Here is a 25,530-nt window from a genome sequence, read left to right as displayed (position 1 = left end):
AATCTGTTGTTTATATTGTGCAATTCATTGTCAAGTCTGTAAGGAAGTAATCAAAACAAGATAGTGTTTTTAAGAACATTAATATATTGTATTAAGCTTGAAAAATATAGCTGAAATGGACAAAACCAGTGGTTCTCAACCTTTTTGACTTTAAGGCCCCACTTTTTTATTACTTTAATCAATTTTTGAAGGCCTTCCTATCTAAGCTGATATGTACCTCTTACAGTTCTGTTGTAATACAAAAAAAAAAAAAAAAAAGTTTTAATTAAGATTGTTGTGCCTCTATTATGATTTTTTGAACATTACCATTCATGTAGTTTTTCAAAAAGCTGAATGTCCTACACCTTCCCTACTTACGGAAAAAACTGAACTAGCACTGCGTTCGTAAAGGGAAGGTGTAGGACATACAGAGTAAGCTTTTTGAAGAATACGAAAGTGCGGTTTTGGTGGAAGCACTCGCAAGGCGATCATTTGTTTATATAAAGCATATACATTTACATTTTTTTCCAAAATGACCGATCGTTTTGCTAGATAAAACCCTTATTCCTCGTCCTGAAACTGTAATTTTGACCTTCAACCTTTGGAGGCCACGGAAGTCCACTATAAGGAGAATAATCCTGGAATGTTTTCATCAAAAACCTTAATTTCTTTTCAACTGAAGAAAGAAAGATATGAACATCTTGGATGACATGGGGGTGAGTAAATTATCAGGAAAATTTTATTTGAAAAACTAATCCTTTAATTGCTTTCAAACTCAGATGTTGCCCATATAGTATAAGTGCATCATTTGGGAAAAAACTGCAGTATATTTCTAGCCTTAAGGCTCGTTCATACTCAGGACGATAACTACAACTATAAAGTTTAATATTCATTCTAATTGAGAATAGTGAAGTCCAAACCACAGTTGTATGATTACAACACTCAGAATCCATCCTGCTTTAAAGTGCTAATCAAATAAAAAAGGTAATTGCAACTTTTTTTAAAGCAGCAGACAACATAACTGCAGTGCACTGCACACTTATACTAAACATTGTTATGGTGTGTTGCTATGGATGCTAATATAATCTGTATAGTTATCATTCTTGGTGTGAACAAGCCTTTAAACTTCACTTTGAACAAGCCTCTCTTGGTGAGCAGAATAATTTAACTAGTTTCAATTCCAGTCTGGGTGAAGCCCTGTTAAAGTTGTGTCACTGATTCCATTGGAACAGAAACTTTCCCTTGTTCATCTATACAGGGTCAGACGTAAGTGTAACTGTCCCCCACTCCTTCTAAAGAATCTACTTTGACTTTGAAGACGGGTAGTGACAGATATCACATGACACAAAACGATGTTGAAACGCAGCACCCTCCAGACAGTGTCTGTTTCCCCGCTTGTAGACTATCTGTTTCTTCTTCTCTACTCTCTGTCTGTGTCATATTTTCAGACTTTCTGTCATTGATTTATCTCCCTCGCAAACTACTTCCTGTTGGAGGTAAGATGGGTGAAAATGGTGCCTTTATCCACTGTGGATATGCAAAAAATCAAGAAATGGAAGAAAAATCACTTTTTAGGGCTCAGTACCCAAGGGGACAAAGTTGACAGTACATGCTATTTTTTCTATGTTTGCTCTTCCAGGCCCATGTGTCTAAAGTTTTGACTTAAAGGCCTCCTTTTTTTCTCCGATATTTCTGCTGTACGTATGACTGGGAGTGTTGATGTATTTAAAAAAAAAAAAAAAAAAAAAAAAAAAAAAAAAAGTTTCTGCTTATATTTACTGTTTTTTTTTTTTTTTTAGCATTTTAACTTAGACTATATATATATATATATATATATATATATATATATATATATATATATATATACACACACACACATATATTTATATATGACATGGGATGAAAACTGAATTTGGGATGAACACTGAACACTTTATTTTACAGTGCCATAGTTACACGTTACTACATGTACTTACAATAGTAATAACAGTAAATTATGCATAATTACAAGTAACTAACCCTAAACCCTAACTGTAACTCTATAGTAAGTACATGTAGTTCATTAATATTACTCAGTACTTATTTGAGTAATTACAATGTAACTACGGCACTGTTAAATAAAGTGTAACCAAATTTTTATTATTATTATTTATTTTTTTTGCCACACACAAAAAAAAAAAAAAAAAAAAAAAAAAAAAAAATATATATATATATATATATATATATATATATATATATATATATATATATATATATATATATATATATAAATTTGTATCTCTATTTTTCATATTTTTCTCTACATAGTAGAAAAAAGTCTATTTTGCAGTCTATTTTATGTTATGGATGTTATGCTTGACAAATCTCAAACAAATTATGAGAGTAGACTATATGGCAACTCTTAAAACTGGCTCCTGTCAACACTCAAACAATGTCACCCCATCTTCAGAATGTCATTTAAAATGACAGTTTACTATTATTTTGAGGTGGTGTGATGTTCGGCACACAAATGGTAAATCTTTCATTGAATGCCTCAGGTGGTGTTTCATGTGACAGTGATTTTGAAAACAGATGTTGCCTTTAAATACTGTCAAGCTCACAATCCCTCAGCTCATATGTACACCAGACATCTATCTCAACCCCAATGAAACAAGCTCTTATCTCTGATTCTCACAGTGAGAGGACACGATAAATTTGCATGAAGACTGCCTGGTAGAGTCCGTATTAGCGGTGGGATGACCGATGACCCAACTGGCTAAGACCTTGCTACCTGCAGCTGGGATATGCAGTCGAGAGATTAAACTGCAGTTATTGGTGCCTTGTCACCGAGGAACCCCTGCAGAGCCTATTACAACCTAATGCATGAAATAGCTGAGAGGGCCCTCCATTGAGTAAAGTAATTAAATGTGGCTGCCTGCCACCGTCGTATGTATAAGACCTCCAGCGGCCTGGTCAGGTAGAGTAATTACCATTCCTCCCTCTTTTGCCTGTTTGATAAAAGATGATTATCTTTCGCTACCCTGAAAAATCATATGCATATAAGCAGTAAGAGTGGAATACCTCTGAGGGTCTTTTTCATTATTCCACCCATGATAAAAACCTTGTCCATCCCTAGTAACAGAATAAATCTCACAAGTTCTGATTGACGGTATCAAAACTTTGCTGTGAGCTTGTTTGAAATCGAACAATTCACACACATATGCATGTCAATGCAATGAATCAATAGCACAGTTGTATGGACTGAAAGGTTACGTGGGAAATACTGGGCAGTTTTTCAACAACTCACATGGCCATATTATTCATTTAGAGCTACAAAACACATATATTCCATGTGGGTTACCTTCATTTTCACTAACTGAAATGGAATCTTATTAAGTGACTCATTTGGAACGAACAACACTGCTTACACAGGCTATCAGTTTTTAGCACTGACAACCACATTTACTCACAGGTGTGAGTCTCGACAACTTTTATCAAGATTTATAATAATAAGACATGTTTCTTGAGCAATAAATCAGCATATTATTAGAATGATTTCTGAAGGATTATGTGTCACTGAAGACTGGATTAATGATGATGAAAATTCAGCTTTGATCCAAGGAATAACCTACACTTTAAATATATATAGAAATATGTGATGCTGCCTTAATATTTGGCCAAATTATTGTGAAATTCCAAATAAAAACACAAAAAAGGTATCGTAGCATAACTGTAAGTTCTGGAACAGCCATCATGCCATTTTGCTGTGTGCTTAACAGTACCTGTTCTCTATAACGTACACACTAGACTGCGGCCTCTTGAAATACGGGGCCGTTTTTTGCGGTAAGGCATTAAAACATATTGTTTGGAACGAGCCCCGATGATGCCGATACGGCAGCTGATATGATACATGGCATAGTGAGCTGAGGAGACATGAATAATGATAGAGGAGAAAATAGAGGGAAGGGAGTGGTGGTGGGGAGGGGGACTGTTCTTTTTTTTTCTCTGTCTCCATCTGCCTCTCTTTTTCTGCCGGCCGGAGAAGCGCCTGATGTATTTGCTGCTTGGCTGCTCTCAGAGATTGCTATCAGCCAAGACTCGTCCGTGGAGGTAAACTCAATACGCATATTTTTCCCCTCCAACCTTCATAACATTTACTTTCAAGCCGTCTGATTTGGCGTGTGTGCGCGTGTGTGGATTTTTAGAGCTCTAATAGTGTGTGATTTGAAAGTGTGACCGCCTGCTTTGGCCTTCCAGAGATGCAATACAAATGTAATGCAAGATGAACCAATCAATAGAGGTGTAATGTTGAAGCCAGGACCTCGGTTTGTAGATGTGTTTTCAATAATAAGACCGAAGCGCGAAGCCAATCACCATTTGCCTGCAATCGTAAGCGCAAAATGAATGTTGATGTTTCTGGCACGTTCAAAGCATCCAGATGGTGTTTCGAGAAACAAGTCTCTCCACTGCAACACGACTTAATAATCAGTTTGACTGACATGATATCACTGTGCGAGCTACTGATTTAAAAACTAGTTGTCAGATATGTATAACATTTAAATTCTCACTTCATGTACCCTGTCAACACAACATTATGAGGAATGGCAGATGGTGTTTTACTCGAAGCACTGTAAGAGTAGCACTTTCCTGTCTCTAAATCACTTCATGCAAAATGTGGTTTGTTAAAATCTCACATTATGTTAGAACTGTGGCCTAATGGTTAGCACAAACGCACTAAAAATGTTGAGCGGTGGTGCTCATGTGAGGGACACGTGTCCTGGATGGTATATGATGGCGGTAAAATGTGTCAACTGGTAATAATTTTGCTTTGCTAATTATACCGCAGTAGATCTTCAGTGGGAAGCACTGCTGTATGATATTTATAGGAGGAATGTCAGAGTAGGACATGTCCCAAACTAGTCAAGAATGCAAGTGACATGCAGTCACTGCTGTGAATGTGGCTCATCTTACCAGAATTTACAGTTGATTTTTACAATTTATTACATATAAATAATTTTGTTGTTAGGGCTGTCAATTTAAAATTTCACACTGTTTATTTATTTTTATTCACTTAAAAACAAATCACCCAAGTAAATGCATGTCAATTTAAAAAAGAGAAAGAAATTAAAAATAAAGCTTGTTATCGATTGATTGTTTGATTGTTTGATTCATTATTTATTCTTAGTAAGCTTTTTATCTTGGCTGTATGTCTCAAAAATATGGCGCTCATGGCGTAAGATGCTGAAAAAATGCTGAGATTAACCAACATATGTAATTAAAATTTAATTGGACTGAGAGCCCTTTATATTTTTATTTTCTATCTATATATTATTATTACTGGTGTCAAAATTAGCATGTTAACGTATGCAATTATTTTTTTTTAAAGTGACAGCAGCCTAATAAACCAGTTGCTGTGTCTGTCGTTATTGTTAATCAAAGAACAAAGGTAATAGAGAAAATTGTAGCTTTAATATGGATTAATCTATATTTTAAAAAATCTATTTCATAGAGACATCAGTAGCACTATTAGTATGACTGATACTGGCCTTCATTCATAAAAAGATGCCATTAAACACATTTTTAAAATATACTGTCTTTAAGTTTTTTCTACATTAATTTTGGAAAGTAACTGTAAAATTATTAAAATATAATATAATAAAAATCCAATGTTTTTAATTGTGATTAATTACAGAAAAAAAATTATTAATTAGTTTTTTTTTTATTTTTTAATCAATTGACAGCATTCATTTTAATTTTTCCTTTGTTTTTAATAAAAAGTGAAACTGTTGTCTTTTTAACTAAAATTATCTTTTGTTTATGGAAATTGAAATAAAGTTAAAATAAAATAAATATTAAATTAAAAATAATCATCTCAAAAAAGTAAAATGAATGTTTAAGTTGAAGTGCAAAAATTACTAAAACTGAAATAAAAATAAAGTTACACTACATACAATATTTTTTAAAAATGACAAATGCACACAAATTCACCAAAACTTTAACGAAAGAAAAAGAAAATTGACTATATAAAAATAAAAGCTATTTCAAAATATTAATAAATACTATAATAGTATATAAATAATATAAAAATATTAAATAATATTTAAATAATATTAAAATAACACTCAAGAGGCAAAAAGCCCTAAAAATCAGCCGTATACATTCACTATTTTTTTTTTTTTTTTTTTTTTTTTTTTAATTGAACACATAGCAAACAGTTGGTTTCTTGTGGTTTAGAGCCAATGAAGTGTTGTGACAGCAAACCTCACAAGTCAAAGGCAGGAGCAGTATCAAATCTGCCTGTACTGTCTCACGCTGCTGCTATGAGCCCGGGTTCTTGAACGCTTTGACCTGCGAGGGGAATGAGAGCTGTCCAAACAGACAGAAGGAGTCGGGTGAACAGCGTGCCTGTGTTTGAGAGGTCAGATCTCCAGCACAGAGGCTAACAACAGGCTTCGGCTCCAGGGAAAAACAAGACCTTTAGATAACTGTAGCCTTATAGAGACTCAAAACATGTGATAAGCTGTGTGAACAGAGAAAAAAGGTGGGAAGAAAAGAGTGAGACTAAGTGGAGGAGACTGGAGGATTCTCCAAATGAAAGGTGAGGAAAATAATTTCTGGAAAATTGGATTCTGATCAAAGTGCGTCTACAGTAGACTAAACATCAGATAAACAGTGAATCCAACCTCAAGTACAACGAAATATAAGTAACAAAGAAGCAAACTCCTCAAGTGAGCCTCCTAAATCAAACTGACAGTTATTGAGCTGGGTTACTATTTTTAAAAGGCATTTTTGGAGGCATTTCAGGCCAGCAAGTTTATCAAAGGCAAGGTGGTGTTAAGTTGCACAGGGAATATTCTCACAACACGCGATACACCACAGATGATTCTGCACAGCACTCTGATGCTAATTAGATACTGCCTGCGTTGTGCAGCACCTTTGATATTAGCTTTGGAGAGAGGTATTACAGCATTCACACCTCATTTGTTTTATAAATCAGTGTTGTTCCCTAAAACTAGTATAAAAAAATCATTCGGTAACTGAAATAAAGTATAAAATAATCTAAATACAACCAGATCTCACAGCAATTTTTTATGAGGTAGCTAATTTGTACGAATTTGTATGTTTTTTGCTAAATTGTACGTATTTTACGAGTTGCCAAATTCCCCCTAACCCCTAACCCCACCCCTAAACCTACCCATCACTGGGGTTTAGACAAATCGTACGAAAAAAGGTAGGAAGAAAAGAGTGAGACTAAGTGGAGGAGACTGGAGGATTCTCCAAATGAAAGGTGAGGAAAATAATTTCTGGAAAATGGGATTCTGATCAAAGTGTGTCTACAGTAGACTAAACACTGGATAAACAGCGAATCCATGACTAAAATAAGACGGCTTTGAAATTATGAGCACTGATGGATCAAACTCAATAAGGCAAGGATCATGTATTTACAAATAAATAGGGTTAATTTTGATTTCATGTTGACTTCAAAATGTCACACTTTATATTAGGTGTCTTTAACTATTATGTACTTAAACACAATAAGTACATTGTACTTATTTTTGATCTATGTTGTATTGCAAAGCATTTGTGCTGCTGATGAGGTGGGATACTGGTAAGGTTAGGGACAGGTTTGGTGGTAGGCTCAACAGCGTAATTATAGCTGTAATTACAGAAATTAATTACAAATGTAATTACATGTAGCTAATTATAATAATAAGTACAATGTAAAAACATGTATGCACATAAGTTTACTGTATCAAATGATTAATTCAAATTTTAGTACATAGTAGTTAAAGTCCCGCTGAAATCAAAATTGAAGTTTTTTAGCTTTTAGTATAAAAATGTTAGCCTTAATGTTATGAATAAGCTGGTGTGTTCCAAAACAATGACAAAATTCTCATATAGGAGATATAAGCATTCAAAATTTACAGATTTTCATGACATCACATCGCACTTCAGCTTCTCATCAAATCTTCTGTCCAATCAAATACTCTATAGAATCTGAAGTCCCGCCCCCTCCTACACTATCAACAGACACTGAAGCTGTGGCTGAAATCGGTCATTTATTCACACATTTACTAGTTTCTACACGGTGAATGGCACATAGTGCACTATATAGAGAATAGGGAACGATTCATTGGCGCGAATGAAGTCTGTTTTCGCGTTAGAATAACATGAACCGCCACAGCATGAGCACAGTCTGCTATGGCCCAGGGACACAAGAGCACAGAGCGGATCATATCCGTGAGTCGGCTCAGACCACGAAAGGTATGGTACCTATTTAAATTCTGCACAGAATGCTGTATTTTAAAGTGATATAGAGGAGATTAGGAGGAGAAACGGTTAGATATTAAAAGGAAACAGAGGTTTTACTGAGTTTAACGGCTCTGGCCGAGCTGTGATATAAACAAAACGCTACTGGCTAATTTAAAAAAGGGGCTGCGCTGTTCGATATATCGCCCTGTCTTCCTGTTTCAGTTGAAATTACATCAACACACTGAAAAATGCTGCGCGTTCCAAGACACTTCAGCGGGTCTTTAAGGAAACTTAAGATAAAGTGTTTTTTTCCCAAACTCTGCAACAGTTCAACAGAGAGTAAGAGCCAATAAGATAGCCAATAAATAGTCACATGCCAAATTACACAGTCATGCAGGCATTCACGTTGTTGCATAAAATAGTTGAAAGTATGTATCATGCTGAAAGTGTCATGTCGAAGCAGACTTTGTTTTTTATAACACTTGCGTCGTGTCTCATACCACTTGTGATGACATAACAATTGCAAGGTGTAACTGTCAACAAGCAGCTCCAGTGGGAAAGACTCACTTGTTATTCCTAGAGTGAGATGTGGCCTGAAAAAATAATTACACACATAGAATGACCAGTAATTTTCACAGTCTGTCTGGCTTTTAGCTCAGATTAAAACCACAGAGTGCCTGCTTCTGGATTAGTTCTTGCTTCCAGGCCTTCCCAGCTCGGGGGACTACTAGTCTCATGGCCATGTGAAAGACAGGCGGTCATGCAGGCAGTTTGCTGCAGAATGGAGCCCAGGGCTGAACTGTAGGGTATGTTTTAATGGGCACATTCCATTGTTAGGACTGTGGCTGCTGAAATTGGGGCAAACCTACATGAACATCACAAGCCCTGGCAGACATCTCACAAATGTCTCAGTTCCATGATAATTACAGCACAACAAGCTCTTCCAACGCTAGTCCTATTCCAGCAATGATTTGTGCACAAGGTCTTTAAGAAAATGTTTCTATTTGAATATATTTTACAATGCAGTTTATTATTGTGATAGCAAAGCTGAATTTTCAGTGTAATTATTCCATTATTCAGTGTCACATGATCCTTCAGAAATCATTTTAATATGCTGATTTGCTACTTAAGAAATATTTATTATTATTATCAATGTTTAAATTAGGGCTTCCCTTGATTAAAGATTTTTCTAGTCGACTAGCACTCGTTCATTTAAGTGATTAGTCGACTAATCATGCATTTATATTAATAATTCGTAATAATGAGCCTTTAATCACCATATATAATACATAGCCTAATCAGCGCTCAAACACATGCATAAAGCTTGCAGCAGCGCACTGGCTAACACTTTACAGAAACAAAAGCAAACCATTTACAGTTTTGAATGTTGGATTATTCTTATCTGTATGACCAAAAATGACGGAGTATTTTAAGTTAAATGCACCTCCATATCATGCAGTAAGCGCACTCTCCACACAAACACTTGGGTATGTGCCAAATAATAGTGCACATTATCTAGGTTAACATTAGAGCGAGAGGACTTGTAAAGTTGCTACATTTGAGGTAGATGAATGATGAATGATAGGCGAATGTTTGGATTTCCTGCCATTAACGATTTGGCCGTCACAGACTGTGTGATTTCGCCACTTGCTGTGGATTTTTTTTTCTCTGCGACTAACCGACTAATACCAATTTTGTTCGACTAAGCCTCTTCTCGCCGACTATAGGTTAGTAGACTATTAGGAGGCAGCCCTAGTTGAAATATATAATGAATACAATAAGCAGCAATAAATAGTGGCTTCTTCTACTTCCATTACAATATAGTCACATTTAAAACTTCCTGAACAAATCCACTCAGTGCTCTAAACCATTATTACTGTAACCATGCTAAACCACCACCCACAATCCCCTCCTCTTGTTTCCTGCAGCAGCCCAGCTCTCACCTCACTAACTGCAGCTGGGACGAACCTCTGCCCCTCAACCGGAGCCTGGAGCCTTTGGCTCTCAACACACACCCACTACAGTGGGAATGGCAGCACAGCAGAAACGCTTCCAGCACCTCCAGTCCCAGATTCCCACTGTGGGAACACGGCTGTAGGCCATGCTTTCTCTCTGTCTCCTTAATGAGGCCCCATTTGCACCTCCTGTTCCCAATCCCAAGCCATCAGGACCACCACCACAGATAAAAATGTAGATTAAAATAAATGCAGGGATGCTGTAATGCTATGGAAGTGCGTCCTTGACTAAAGCTAGTGGACGGATGTGATCCCGGGAGGAGATGGGAATAGAAATAATTAGAAGATCTACATTATAAACAGAATTGGGCTTTTTTGAAGCCAACAAATGAGCATGTTTACAGCATTATATGAAATGCCTGCCTGGTCTCATGGAAAGACGCACCTGTGGGAACGTTTTCTCGAGTCGCAACAATATATACCAATACGTACATATCACTGCAGGTATCTTAAAGCTTACTACAAAAAAATAATATTGTAGTAAGATTTAAGATAATGTAAAAGATTAGATGATAGATAGATAGATAGATAGATAGATAGATAGATAGATAGATAGATAGATAGATAGATATTTTTACAATTTATCCTGTACAGAGTGATGTATGGTGTTATGTCATACACATCAGCATCCACAGTACTTTATGCAAGCGATTACTTCCTGAGCTCCATCTCTTCAAATAACCTGCTTTTTACCCAACAGCCACACCAGCAGCAGCGCAGAATAAGAAATGAATTGGACTTGATTAGTCACTTACTTGAGAGGAGCGCTCCTGGGCTTGGGCTTCTCAGCGGCCTGTGAATAAGACAACAGCCCATCAGATTAAAGGTCGATACCATGTGGAGAGAGAGAGAGAGAGAGAGAGAGAGAGAGAGAGCAGAAGATATGCAAACTAGCAAAATAGGAACATCCCAATGTTGAGTGTTTGCTGGTTTCCCCTTATGGACTCTTTTGCTCTATGTTTATTTGAAAGTGGGCTACTTAGAGAGAACAGTTAAGCATGAACAGAAACAGTAGACCAGAGTTGCTTGAGGAAATTTATATTGATTTTCTAGGATAGAGGTTCTATTCAAGCGAAGCATTTGTAAATTCCTGTGATTTCTTGAGTTCATGCTAGTGTTTAGTAATTCATGTTCCTCATAAGTATCTATAGTCTTTCCTAGGGCTTTCTAAGTAGTGATAAAACAAAAATAATCAATGAACCATTATTATTCCTGACAACCCATATATAAAATGAAATATATATGGGCATTATGGATGAATCTCATGAAAACACGAAGATAAAAACTAATGAAAACATCCAAGACACATTTCACCACAATGTAAAAATGCTAAACTAACCTTTAAAGGGTTAGTTCACCCAAAAATGAAAATTCTGTCATTTATTACTCACCCTAATGCCATTCCACACCCGTAAGACCTTCGTTCATCTTCGGAACACAAATTAAGATATTTTAGTTGAAATCCGATGGCTCTGTGAGGCCTCTATTGACAGCAATGACATTTCCTCTCTCAAGATCCATAGTTACTAAAAACATATTTAAATCAGTTCATGTGAGTACAGTGGTTCAATATTAATATTATAAAGCGACAAGAATATTTTTTAAGAATATTCAAACTAAATAATGACTTATATAGTGATGGCCGATTTCAAAACACTGCTTCAGGAAGCATTGGAGCATAATGAATCAGCGGTTCGGAGCGCCAAAGTCACGTGATTTCAGCCGTTTGGAAGTTTGACACGCAATCTGAATCATGATTCGACACACTGATTCATTTATGCTCCAAAGCTTCATGAAGCAGTGTTTTGAAATCGGCCATCACTAAATAAGTTGTTATTTATTTTTTTTTTTTGGCGCAGCAAAAGTATTCTCGTCGCTTTATAATATTAATATTGAACCACTGCACTCACATGAACTGATTTAAATATGTTTTTAGTACCTTTATGGATCTTGAGAGAGGAAATGTCATTGCTGTCAATAGAGGCCTCACGGAGCCATCGGATTTCAACTAAAATATCTTAATTTGTGTTTTGAAGATTAATGAAGGTCTTACGGGTGTGGAACGGCATGAGGGTAATAAGTAATAAATGACAGAATTTTCATTTTTGGGTAAACTCACCTTTTAAGATGGTAATGGATGTCCAAATCATTTTCATGTGATTTTAATCACTATTTTAAGGAAAGCTTCTTTAAACTTGAATAAGCTTCATTTTATTTGTTTGTTTGTTTATGGTAGGTTACATTTACATTAGTTTAAACATATAACATGGAAGCAAATGATTACCATTCATGTATTATGCTATTTACTTTGTCTATGTACTTTGTACGAAACAAAGTGAAACAAAACAATATGAAACAATATGAAAGAAACCACAAAAACAAAGCCAAACACAAAACAAAAAACCCCAAAACAAAACATGAAACAAAACACAAAGCAAAAACAAAAAACAAAAAAAACAAAACAAGAAACAAAAAACAAAGCAAAATAAGAAAAAAAACAACAAAACAAGAAACAAAACAAAAGACAAAATATGAAACAAAAATTCAATCAGCATAAAAACAAAACAAAATTTTTAATTTATTTCTATAGTATTTAATAGTGAATTCTGTTTTTGTTAGTGAATCTAAACTTGTTGAGCTTGAAATTGCACAACTGTTTAGACAAATTAATGTTTAGCAGATTTCAGTGTTAACAAAATTAAATTTTGATTATGAATTACAATTTAATTTGATTGAAGAAAATTGTATTACATGAGGTCTGTCAAACAATCTCTTCACTCTATGAGATTAATTTCCTGAGTTAATCTGCACATGTTCCTCTACGACAGCGAGCTGTTTATTAGGTCTGAGCTGTATGTTTGTCACAGTGACTCTTTCGGCTGTTGTATATGCATCATAGAGTGCTAAGCGCCACTTTCAGAATCAAATCTCTCAAGGTAAATGGGGATATATTGAGATATCCAGCACTTCAGATGAACACAGCACTACCTGGGCAGCCGCAGAGGCAGAGACGCAGGTTTTGGGTTTAATGCTGCGGCCATTGATCTGTGTACAGTCCATTTATCATTCAGGGAGGGAGCCAGTGATCTTCACAGTGTATTAGATGAAACAACTCAGATCATCTGTCACAGGCCCTCTTATTGCTGTTTCCCTCTCAGTGGGGAATTTGGGCTCATTCCAGGCTGCTCGCAGATGGATGTTGCTAGGCAACATGGTTGGGGGCCGTTGCTGCCAGCGATAGCGTGCGTATGTAAACCCACACGCAGACGGGGACATACATACTTGCACACACGTGCTAGTGAGCTGTTATGAATGTCAGGTCTCCTCCGTCATGAGTGTGAGGAGTATTGGGGCACTTGCTTTAAGGGTTGTGTGTGAGAAACAGAGGAAGGAGGAGGGAAAAAGTGGGCATCACTATTGTGATTTGGTTCACATTAGCTTTCTCAAAAAAGTGGTTTTGCACAGGGCCTGTTGAAATCAACATAGGGACGCTGCCATTTCAAACATGATCAATGTGTGCTACGTCAGACCTCAAATATTCAATTCACAACAGAAAAGAGAATAAAAAACTATTTTATGGCAAAAATCAAAACAAAATAAAAAACAGTGAAGTCTGAATAATATAAAGCACTGAAGAATCATTAACCGTTCAGATGTTACATGCCGAAATCTCAAAATAAAACCACTCGCAGGCCTATATTAGCATTTTTATTTCAATTTAGGGGAAAAACAGGAACATTTTTAAGGTTAAATATTATTTTATTTTCATTTAAAATTTTAATAGTCCTTAAATAGTCCTTGTTATGTGTACAGCAGGTACTGCCAGTGGTATTTTGAGCTGTGGTATTTATTTTGTTTGAGGGAGATTTTTTTTGGGAGATAAACCAGGATCCATTTGATTATCCAGGATTTTGCACATTAAATGAAAAGTAAGCCCCCATTATCAAAGTGTGCCATTAAAAGAGAAGAAAACAAACAAACAAACAAAAAAAAACAAAAGTAACTGGGACATAATTAACAATATTTGCTGTATTATATTCAAGGATTGCCTGTACAATTATTATTATTGAGTTGTTTAAATATTGTGACCTTGATGAATATATGATCTTTGTCATTTTTGAGTAAATTAACCTGGAATATTACTCTAAAGATGGTGTAGTTAATATAGAAAAATGCCTAACAAAATGCTCATCAAGCTGAAAGTGTTGCCAATTAAAATGACAAGAAATAGGAAGAAATGAAGACACACTGGTTTATGCGGCCACTGTGCGAAAGACGTTGTAATACCCATGTCATTATACATTTGTGTCCTCATAAACTATATATACTCAAGACATACACACACACACACACACACACACACGCACACACGTGCACACACACATTCATTATCCTCCACTGCAGTTCCTGCCATGCTGGTCACACAGAGGAAAAGGTGTGTATGTGTTAGACATATGCCTCTAAGCAATTTGCATGTCTATATGTATGCACAGTGTATATCACAGTATATATCTGTGAGAAAACAGAATAGGCTTCTTTTAATTATTTATGAGACATTATACAAGCAGTCAATTTCTGATTCTCAATTCAGGCAGATGTGAAAAATATATATATATTTTTTTTCAAATGACCTGTATAAGGGTCAGCTGTCATTATTTGCAATGGTTCCACTGATATTTGTGTGTGTAAACAGACAAGACTGCGTGAGTATCATTACACATGGACACAAAAAGGCTTCCACTCTAATGATATATAAGGAAGCTCATTATATTGTGATAAACCAGCGTTTGCTTGTGGTGAGACTGTCAATCAAGCTCAAACAATATTCTGTCTTGAAATTCAGTTACCTGTTCATTGTCCTCTTCATCACTGCTGATTTTCAGGTCATCCTCAAGCATTCTGAAAAATAAGTTTTAAAAAGTTTTAATGACACAGCGATGGGGTATGAAGTATATTTCCTGAAAGTTAACTGAATTATTATGAACAACTTCAATAATAAGTTATATAATAAATAAAAAATGGTGGTGAGTACTTCTGAAGGATTATGTCTTTATAAAGTAACAAGATGATAGATAGATAGATAGATAGATAGATAGATAGATAGATAGACAGACAGACAGACAGACAGACAGACAGACAGACAGACAGATAGATAGATAGATAGATAGATAGATAGATAGACAGACAGACAGACAGACAGACAGACAGACAGACAGACAGACAGACAGACAGATAGATAGATAGATAGATAGATAGATAGATAGATAGACAGACAGACAGACAGACAGATTAGATAGATTAGATAGACAGACAGACAGACAGACAGACAGACAGATAGATAGATAGATAGACAGACAGACAGACAGACAGACAGATTAGATAGATAGATAGATAGATAGACAGACAGACAGACAGACAGACAGATTAGATAGATAGACAGACAGACAGACAGACAGACAGACAGACAGACAGACAGACAGATAGATAGATAGATAGATAGATAGATAGATAGACAGACAGACAGACAGACAGACAGACAGACAGACAGACAGATAGATAGATAGATAGATAGACAGACAGACAGACAGACAGACAGACAGACAGACAGATAGATAGATAGATAGATAGATAGACAGACAGACAGATTAGATAGATTAGATAGACAGACAGACAGACAGACAGACAGACAGACAGATAGATAGATAGATAGATAGATAGATAGATAGATAGACAGACAGACAGATTAGATAGATTAGATAGATAGATAGATAGATAGATAGATAGACAGACAGACAGATTAGATAGATAGATAGATAGATAGATAGATAGACAGACAGACAGACAGACAGACAGACAGACTAGATAGATAGATAGATAGACAGATAGACAGACAGATTAGATAGACAGACAGACAGACAGACAGACAGACAGACAGACAGACAGACAGACAGATAGATAGATAGATAGATAGATAGATAGACAGACAGACAGATTAGATAGATAGATAGATAGATAGATAGACAGACAGACAGACAGATTAGATAGATAGATAGACAGACAGACAGACAGACAGACAGACAGACAGACAGATAGATAGATAGATAGATAGATAGATAGATAGATGGCATGTGAGAGCAATGACAACATCCAGAGAGGCCGCTGACCTACATGTCTATATCGACACTCTTTCAAAGCCTAATTGCCAGCAGAACACACCACAGCCATGAAATAAAGACAAACAGACGAATGTTCTTCTAAAACTAAAACAATAAAAGTCTTTTACAAGAACAAAATGTGTTTATGGTTTAGTTTTCTATGACCTAAGCTGTCGTGCAGGACTGTAGATTGAGAAGGACTTTGAACAAAACTACCAGTCATTACCCTCGTAATGTCTAACAGATGCTGACAAAGACCTACATAGGAAACCAGGTGCTGAAAGCACACAGCTTTAAAGAGTATCGTTTCTGCTAACAGATGATTCGCAGGTAAAGTTCATGTATATGTCTCTGTATCACAGAGTGCAAAACATTATCTCTTCTGTTGGTATAAAGCACAGAAAAACTTTGATCTCAGATCAGTACAGAAGAGAATAAGCATGCACAAAGAATAACAAAGAAAAGCAGAACAAATAAAGAGAAAGAGAGGTTTTCCATGAATCAGACTGTTTGATTGCGAGAAGCCGTAGAGCCTCCACAGCTTACTGTTTGCCACATCTGTTTCACTCAACACGCGATGAGTGATGCCTCTTTAGAAAAAGTTACTGACAAAAACAATTCAAATATATATCTTACAGTATATAAATACAAGGATGTGTTGGACAAGACATGAGCTTTTATTCTTTTAGATTTTTCTTTTAGCCATCTAGAGCTCAATCACTGAAGAAATAATTAATGAACTTATTACATTAATTAAAAATGAGATGTATTAACACAATCCACTGGATTTCCCATGTATACTGTAAGTTGACTTCACCCTGGTAACTCTAGGAATAAGGGAACACCACATGTGTAAAAAAAAGCTTCCAGTTTTTTGCAAGAAGGTAAATCCCCCATCACACTGTGAACTCCAGAACATTCCAATAAGCTTCAAAGCTGTTTAGGTTTGGTGGTTTTTGGTTAACACCAAAAGAACTTGACTCCATTCTGGTGTAATTCTAGGAATATGGGAACACCACAAGGAAAATACATATTTTTTTTTTCTTTCTTTGTGAAATGAAGGAGGTGGGAACTCCAGAACTTTCCATTAAGCTTTGATGATGTTTAGATGTAGTGATTTCTGGTTGACATGCAGGGAATTTGACCTGATGTAACAATAGTATGGGAACATCACAAGATATTTAGGTTGTTTCAAGTCACTGCTGTCCAGGCAGGGCAATTATCAGACAAGTTGATCAGAAAGACAGGTGATTTATCTTTGGAAAATGAGCTAAACAGATATAAAGACTGAAGACTTGTTTCAAATAGTGTTGACAGCAGCTGGAGGAAAACTTTCCACTGCACATCATGGAGGAAAAATATGTTCTGTTGTACAGTAACAGTCCCATGGAATATATGATTATATAATTCTTCCAACTTTGCCTGCACTGATTTTACTGCCCCATACACAGGGCTCCAGACTGCAACCAAATGCCGGCGTGAGAAAATTTTTTTAGAGGTCGTACTGGTGCGACCACCAAGTTGCCCAACTAATGAGAGCTGCCATTTCTGTTGAACATAATGCATATGAGAAACATCAAACGGCAAAGGAAATGCAAGTGGAAAGAAACCATGCTACTCTTTTGAGCTGCGAAGCACAGAATGTTTATCAGCTCGGACAATAATAAACATCGCAATGCAGTGCGAGCTCAGACGGTTCTCGCGCACCGATCTAGGTCAAGCGACGCTGTTACTACAGAGTTCTGGGAAATCCAATGAAAAAGCGCTGAATTCATCTTAAAATTGAGAACTTCGCAGCGTGACCTAGTGGGAAGCATTTAAATTCAGCAAAGTATTCTCAGTTATGTGGAAACCAGAAATACTGTGCCATGAATGAACAAGTTATATAAGGCTCTCCAGTAAGTAACGCTAACTGTAACCATGGCTGCATAAATAGTTGAATGTTACATTACTCATTTCAGGGTTCATGCAAATTTTTGGGAATGAAATTCAGGCACATTTCAAGGACTTCACACTTCCATCATAAATCTCTAAATATGATTCAAATTTTATGTTATTTTTAATGTGATGATTTGTAAAACTAAAAGTTTGAAGATGAAGATTCGTGGCAAACAAACTTTTATTTAAAAAAGACATGCAATTATCAGTAGAACCAGTAGATGGTGGGAGAGGAACACTTACTGGCTTATTAGCTATTTCCACTCCCTAATATATGGGGAAAAGTAGGAAAAGTCACAAAGTCTCATGAAAAACAAAAACTTTTCTTCAAATTGTGACTGAATTACACAGAAAGCATGTAAAGAGCACTCATTTTATAATCACTGAAGCTGTCGGTCAGTTCAGTATGGTACATTTAAAAGGAATAGAATATTTGCATTTTTCCCTATAAAAATTAGGTTTTTGCATGTTACTGTTGTCAATAAAAGTTAATTTTATCTACATCTCAATTCAAGCTCAGTGCTTTACTGTCACATTTCCAATAAATAACTGAGTCGGACAATTTTTTATGCAATACGGAAACAAAACAGGTGCTGGCGCCACCTTGTGTATATCTCAGTGTCACCGGTGCCACTGCTCTCAAATGTTAGTCTGGAGCCCTGCCCAAACATACCGTAAGAGCACAGAGGATGGTGGCGCTGTAGTAGAAACTATTTATAATTCACAACAATGTGTTCTCACTCAAATACCTAGACCGCTTGAAAAACATCAGAAAGCTAGGGAATTAGTCTAAATGAACAGCAGGTTATTAAAGTAAAACCAAGGCCAAGAAAAACAAGTATCCAGAGACACCCTCTAAACTTTATAACCGTTAGCACATGAAAAGAGAAACACAAGCTGGAGTGTTTTCTCTCAGTGTCACCACTCATTATGTACAGTTTCAATGGGTTTGAATGACCTGAAATGCTATGAACCAAATTTGTTCCAGAATTCTGGTGTACATTTCAGCTAAGTACTTAAATTTCTATGTTTCTGATGTTTCCCTTCCACATAAACAATCTGTTCTCATATTCCTACTTTCCCAGTTTGTTGAGCTTCAAAAAAGTTCATACTCACAGTATATCCAAGTTTAGGATAAAATTAAAAACCAACACAAACCACATTTACACAACATATCAGACTCACAGTGGCCTTAGAATCAAAGAATATGAGAAATGGTTTACTAAAATACCTCATTTGAAATAAAACAGGCAAAATCAAACAAACAAACAAAAAAACCTTGAGGTGAATTTTTAAACCAAGGTGAGATTGGCATGTCTTTGTCACCATTTTCAGTGTCAATGATATTCAGGCAGAGCAGACAGATGTTTTGGAGGGCAGAGCGGGCATCCGTAGAGAGAGGGTTGTGTAGTTTGCATTAGTAGACCTGTGCCACATCACTGCTGGGCTCTGGACGGGGTCTCATGGGTCGGCTCTGGGCAGTATGCCAACTATGCTCCCCTAATTGTGAGAGTGGAACACTCGCTGGTCATTACTAAAATTCGGCGTGTTGCACAGAGGAAACCTGCAAATTATGAGGCACCAGCTACTTGTCTCCATAGCTGCCTGCCAGCTACCTGATGACTAATGCGAAATTCCAGGGAGATTCAAGTGCATTGACAGAAATGCCAATTATGATCACAAAACCCTTGTAGCAATGTTCAATTCAATTCCAACTTTGTATATCACATTTAATTAATCATTTTAAAGACTAAGGTCAAGACACCAGTTAGCAAAAACAAGGTGACAGTAGCTATGTTTCCATCCAAATTTGCGAATACAACTTGTGCACAAATTTGTAATACAGCATAAAACATTTGCGAATAAAGCTTTCATCCAGTTTCCATCCAGTGAGTCGAAGAGAACAAAATCATCACTTCCTGATAAACTGGCACTAAATATCACTAAGAAAAATGGAAGTTGCTGCAGTAGAAGCCATTGTATATAATAATTACTTGTGCCTCAGAGCACACAGACGAAACGCAATAAACGCTGTCATGTTATCTTGCGTTCAGATGCCTGGTGTTTGTGAATGCAATCGTGTGAGGCGCTTCTGGGAGGGAATTATACCGAACCACTTTAAAGACACACTTTGCTCAGGCATTACAGAATGACCAAAACGGCATTTCAGATACTGTGCAACGAGTTCGGTCAGCTGGTTGGTCCTGTTATGCCATCCCATCGCAAAGTCTTTTTTAATGTGCATCAAAGAATTTAATAAGTAAAAATGCATGCTATTTGCATGTTTCCGTATTGTATGAAAATGTATTTGTCTCAGTTGAGTGAATATGTTTCTTATTCAAGTTTTTAGAATTTTGCATCTTGACATTTCCATCCAGCGTTTTTTATGCAATATCCCAAAATGCAAATAGGCGCACTGTAGAAAAAAAAAAACGGTCAAATGACTGGCAGAAAAATCCGTAAAATAACATTGTTTTTCACTAAAACTTTTAATGCAAGTAAAATTTCTGTAAAATTATTGTTTTTGCACTTTATTTAAATTAAGATATTTTACTTTAATTTTATGTTTTTTGTTAGCAAGTGACAGTAAAGATCTCTCTGAGAATAAGAAGGTAGCTCAATTAAACCTCTTGTGCCTTTACAGTTATTGCAGGAAGTGCTCAAGAAATCTCAAGGATGTCTTGGGTTTTCAGTCTGATAGAATAAAAGTATTGAAAAAATAAATGAGTCACAAACATGTTTTCTAGCATTTTTTCCTGACTCTTCGGCAATAATTCCAAGAAATGGAGGGCTCTTGTGGTTAACTTTGCTTTGACTTTTCTGTCCGGTTCCTTTTAACTTCAGGGATTGAGACCTGAAGATCTGTCAAGTCTTTCACATTCATTGCAATCCAAATCCAGACAAGATTGAGAGGTTTGTGGTAATCATCTTGCTGAAAAATTAAGCAACGACCAAGTTTTTATGATTTTGATCAAGGGTGTCCAATCCTGCTCTTGGAGGGCCACTGTCATGCAGAGTTTAGCTCCAATCCTAATTAAACCAACATGTTCTCATTCCCAACTTGTCACATATGGACACTTGGTCAGGACCCCTTTTTAAAGCACAGGATAACCCTTTAGTGGTATTTTTTTCGACATACAGGGTACTCTAATGCTTTCAATGAGAATGATTTGGTATCAATACACAGACACAACTGGCTATATACTGGGGTTCAATTATGCCATTATGGCAAACACGTTGGGATAAGATTTTGAGTTTGAACAGCCACACCAATTTTATTTGCATTACAAAATTTAGACATTTTTGAGCACACAACCCAACCCCTAGCCCTAAACCTAACCATTTAAAAAATTGAAAAGTGAAGTGACATGTAGCCAAGTATGGTCTTCCATACTCAGAATTTGTGCTCTGCATTTCACCCCTCCAAGTGCATACACACAGCAATTTTTTTGGGCAGCCATTTTTGCTACGTCACCCGGGAAGTGATTGGGGATTAGGTGCCTTGCTCAAGGGGTAATGAGAGTGGAAGTTCATTCACTCCCCCCACCTACACCTACATTTCCTGCTGGGACTGAGACGAGAACCCGCAACCTTCGGGTTACAATTCGGACTCTAACCATTAGGCCACAACTGCCTATTTGTATATACAATATAACAGGCAGATACAACTACAGTCACCATTAATTAAAAAAGGACCAAGTGTTCCTTGTGAGGAACAGACCCAAAAACAACCAACGTCTCCATCCGCCATAGAGATCAAATCCTGTGCAGTGTGCACACATTCAAAAACTGTCGCCAGAAGAAGCGTTATGTCAGCATTGATTGTGAAATGCCACTGGCTCTCGAAACGTTTCTTTCTATTTTTGCAATAATTACCTGTGACTGTACTTTTATTTGCTTGTTACATGTTTTATATAGTTGAGAAGTGGGTAGGTTTAGGGTAGGGGTGGGTTTAGGTGCTCCAAAATATCTATGAAAGTATAAATATTTATACATTTTTACAAATCCAACAACAAGGTCTTCCTCAAAAGCGCTCATCTTAGCAGCCTAGAAACTCGCGCGCAGCTTGATTTTCTGGTAGATTAATTTACGCATATTGATTTGTGCGTGATGCATCAGGCGATCAGAGAACAGTCCATGAGCGTGCTATCCAAAAACAGTTTCAGGCAGAAGTATACCTACACCTTTGACTAGTGCAACAAATCCATGCCCTGACCTTCTTCTTGACACTGTGACATCATTCATCAGGACAGCTTGTCACCTAAAGACGGTGTACTGATCCAGTTCTTCTTCCAGTTCAGAGTCACACACCTCTATAATAACCCCTCCCTCCCTCCCCCCATTTCTCCACACCCCCTCCCTCCCCATAACTACTATTATTAGACGTGGCTCTGGTTATTTTTTTTTTATACCGACCACCGTAGGTGCCAAATTGCCATTTAAGAGTGTCCCTCTGGGTTCTCTCTTCTTGTTGTTATTTGATGGTGACAGGCTCCTTTGTTAAGGAGAGCTTTCCCTTAGCCCACTTAGCTTAGCGCTTTGACAGCTCCACAATAGAAGCCTTTTCTCCAGCGAGCTGCCAGGCGACCAGATGTGGGGGGAGGAGGGGAAGCACTCTCGAGAGGAATTGTGTGTGTGTGGGTAATGACAGGGTGGGCGACTGTCACCCTTGTACTCCGTGTCAACATTGACGCGCTGGAATTAATATTCAGAGGTGAACAGGGAACAGCGTTCTGATCTAGCAAAAGCTAAGAGTATATACAGTATGCATAAATATAGCTAACAGAGGGCAATAAATGTAAGTTTATGACAGGATTTTATATTGAGTTTGAGGGCAGTATAGCTCTTAATAGAACAATAAACAAAAGCCCTCCCCTTAAACGAACGCTGACCCCTATCCGTTAGCTTTACGGCGTGGCACCTTGTTTAAAGTGCGAAACTGTTAATGCACTGAGGGTGAAACACAAAAAGGGGAATTTCTTCCTGACATTCATACATGCTCCAGCATATTTGCGGTTCCTTCCGAAGCCTGATAGTAGAAGTTTCCATCACTTCCTGAGGGTCCCTGAGAAACCCCGCTTCTGGTAAAGCTGTTACGTAGCCCCTTTGGAAATGAATCCAGGTCTTATAAAAGAATCTGGCCTTTGAGTCACCGTTTCAATCACAGGCAAGAACATGAAAATGCACTTGGACTTGCTTGGCAGTAAATAAACACATTGTGTTTTTTTCTGGGAAGACGAGAGCACGCCGGCATTGCCCTGAGACTCAACAGCGCTCCAGTTCTGTCAACACTATGCACGTCTTGAAAGCAACTCAAGAGAGAAGGTCCCCAACGCTGCTACTGCTACCCAACTGCCTCATACATCCATGTCAGCTCTCACTTGCAAAAAGTACAATGGTAATAGCATTGTTTATAAAGGCACCCTAATAACATCATGGTTTATAAGACCAACAGTAGTACTATAGTATTCTTTGAAGTAACTTAGAGTACTATGCAAATATCATGCTATGAAATTATAATCATTCAGTACCATAGTAAACGTCTAGCACCATGGTTTTTACCATCTGATACTATCAGTGTGCTGACATGGTACTTTTTGTAAAGGCTGTTTATGTTTAAGGGCATGTCAGTCAACCAGACGTCAGCAAACCTAACATGCACAATAACTGACAGACCAAGAGTGTGTTTGATTGGCTAAAAAAGTACAGCTACATCCCTGACTCTTTTTGCTATTTAGTAAGTAAGTAAGTAAATAAGTAAATAAATAAATTCCATAATTTAACCCATGAATGCATGAATTTACAAAACTTTCTGAGATTTCTTAAGACACCTATTTCGGTGATATCTGTCAGGCAGTAAGGGCAAGCAAGTTAGTAATTAAATAATTAAATAATTAAATATTCCATAGTCTTTCCCATGAATGAATGAATGAATAAATAAATAAATCTTAAAGGGTTTTAAATAAATAAATAAATAAGTGCAGTTTTACATAGTTTTCTTCAGAAACAAACTTTTTTTTTCCCGATAGGCCAAGTAAATAAATAAATAATATATTCAAGTTTTCCCCATGAATGAATGAATGAATAAACAGACGTTAAAGAGTTTTAAATTAATACATAAGTGCCATAGTTTTCTTCACAAACAATAAATAACTAAATAAACAAATACAATTTTCCATAGCACCAGTGAATAAATAAAATATTCCATAGTTTTCCCCATGAATGAATGAATAAAACATTAATATATCAATAAACACTGTAAAAAATGATCATGATATGCTTCAATAAAAAATTTTAATTTGTTAATAGAAAGTTTCTGTACTATATGTAGTAAATAACTGTAATAGATTACATTTTATATAATTTTACAGTAAAATACTGTTTAATTTACAGTGAAATTCCCTGCGTGATACTTCACATTTGATGTATTTTTATTGAAATAACAATGTTTCTTCTTAGCTTTTCCTAGTTTTTTTTCTAATCAGTTGTGTAGAGTAAGGTTTTATGTTACATCTAATGTTGTTAAATTAATGTTTTTAATGTCATGTGTGTTATCATGATGGTGTTTAGTGTTTGTGTGAATGACACTGTGCACCTTCTATATATTAGTATTAACCGTCTTAGCTTTTGATTCATCATGTGACTGTCATCACTATTGTCAGTGTATTACAAAGATACAAAACAGATGTTAGTACTTCATTAGGTTGGTAAATTAACATTATATCAGTTAATAAAATAAGTTTTTTTTTACTGTAAATGTAAGTTAAATCTGTAAATGTTGCTACTGTATTTTTTTACGGTAAATTTCTTTCTTTTTTTTTTTTTTTTTTTCATTGAATGTTAAAAAGTTTTAAATAAATAAATACGTGCAATTTTCCTTCTTTTCTTCACAAACAAACAAGTAAATAAATAAATAAATGACCCCCCCCCCCTTTCTAAATCTGCACCCAAAGTAAAAGTATTGCATGAAAATAACAAAAATAGTAATTACAACACAGAAAACTCAAAATAATAAATTATTTAAAGGAATTACTGCCATATTGGCTGCGGCAGAAACAGTCTTGGACTGCACACGCTGAGATTAAGCAGGCAAAAAAAAAAAAAAAACAGGAGTGGAAAAGCACACATAGCAGTGGGAAGTGCAAAGGCAACACCCCTCTCCTCCTGTCCTCCACCCTAGGAAAACTTTGATTAAGGAGCCCCTGATGGAC

At 36.4% G+C, this 25,530-nt stretch overlaps 1 protein-coding gene across 1 annotated transcript in view; it reads right to left on the bottom strand.

Annotated features, from left to right (window-relative positions):
- Positions 1-25,530, bottom strand: part of aff2 (AF4/FMR2 family, member 2) — a 249,659-nt gene that overhangs the window by 53,308 nt on the left and 170,821 nt on the right. The window contains exons 8-9 of the mRNA XM_048176187.1: positions 15,074-15,125; positions 10,982-11,019 (exon numbers count right to left, since the gene is read on the bottom strand). Coding sequence (XP_048032144.1) covers positions 10,982-11,019; positions 15,074-15,125 — 90 coding nt within the window. The remainder of the gene's footprint in view (positions 1-10,981; positions 11,020-15,073; positions 15,126-25,530) is intronic.

Source organism: Megalobrama amblycephala, linkage group LG23 (assembly GCF_018812025.1).
Source record: "Megalobrama amblycephala isolate DHTTF-2021 linkage group LG23, ASM1881202v1, whole genome shotgun sequence".
NCBI lineage: Eukaryota > Metazoa > Chordata > Actinopteri > Cypriniformes > Xenocyprididae > Megalobrama > Megalobrama amblycephala.
The sequence above is the reverse complement of the archived record's forward strand: the minus strand, read 5'-3'. Positions and strand labels throughout refer to the sequence as shown.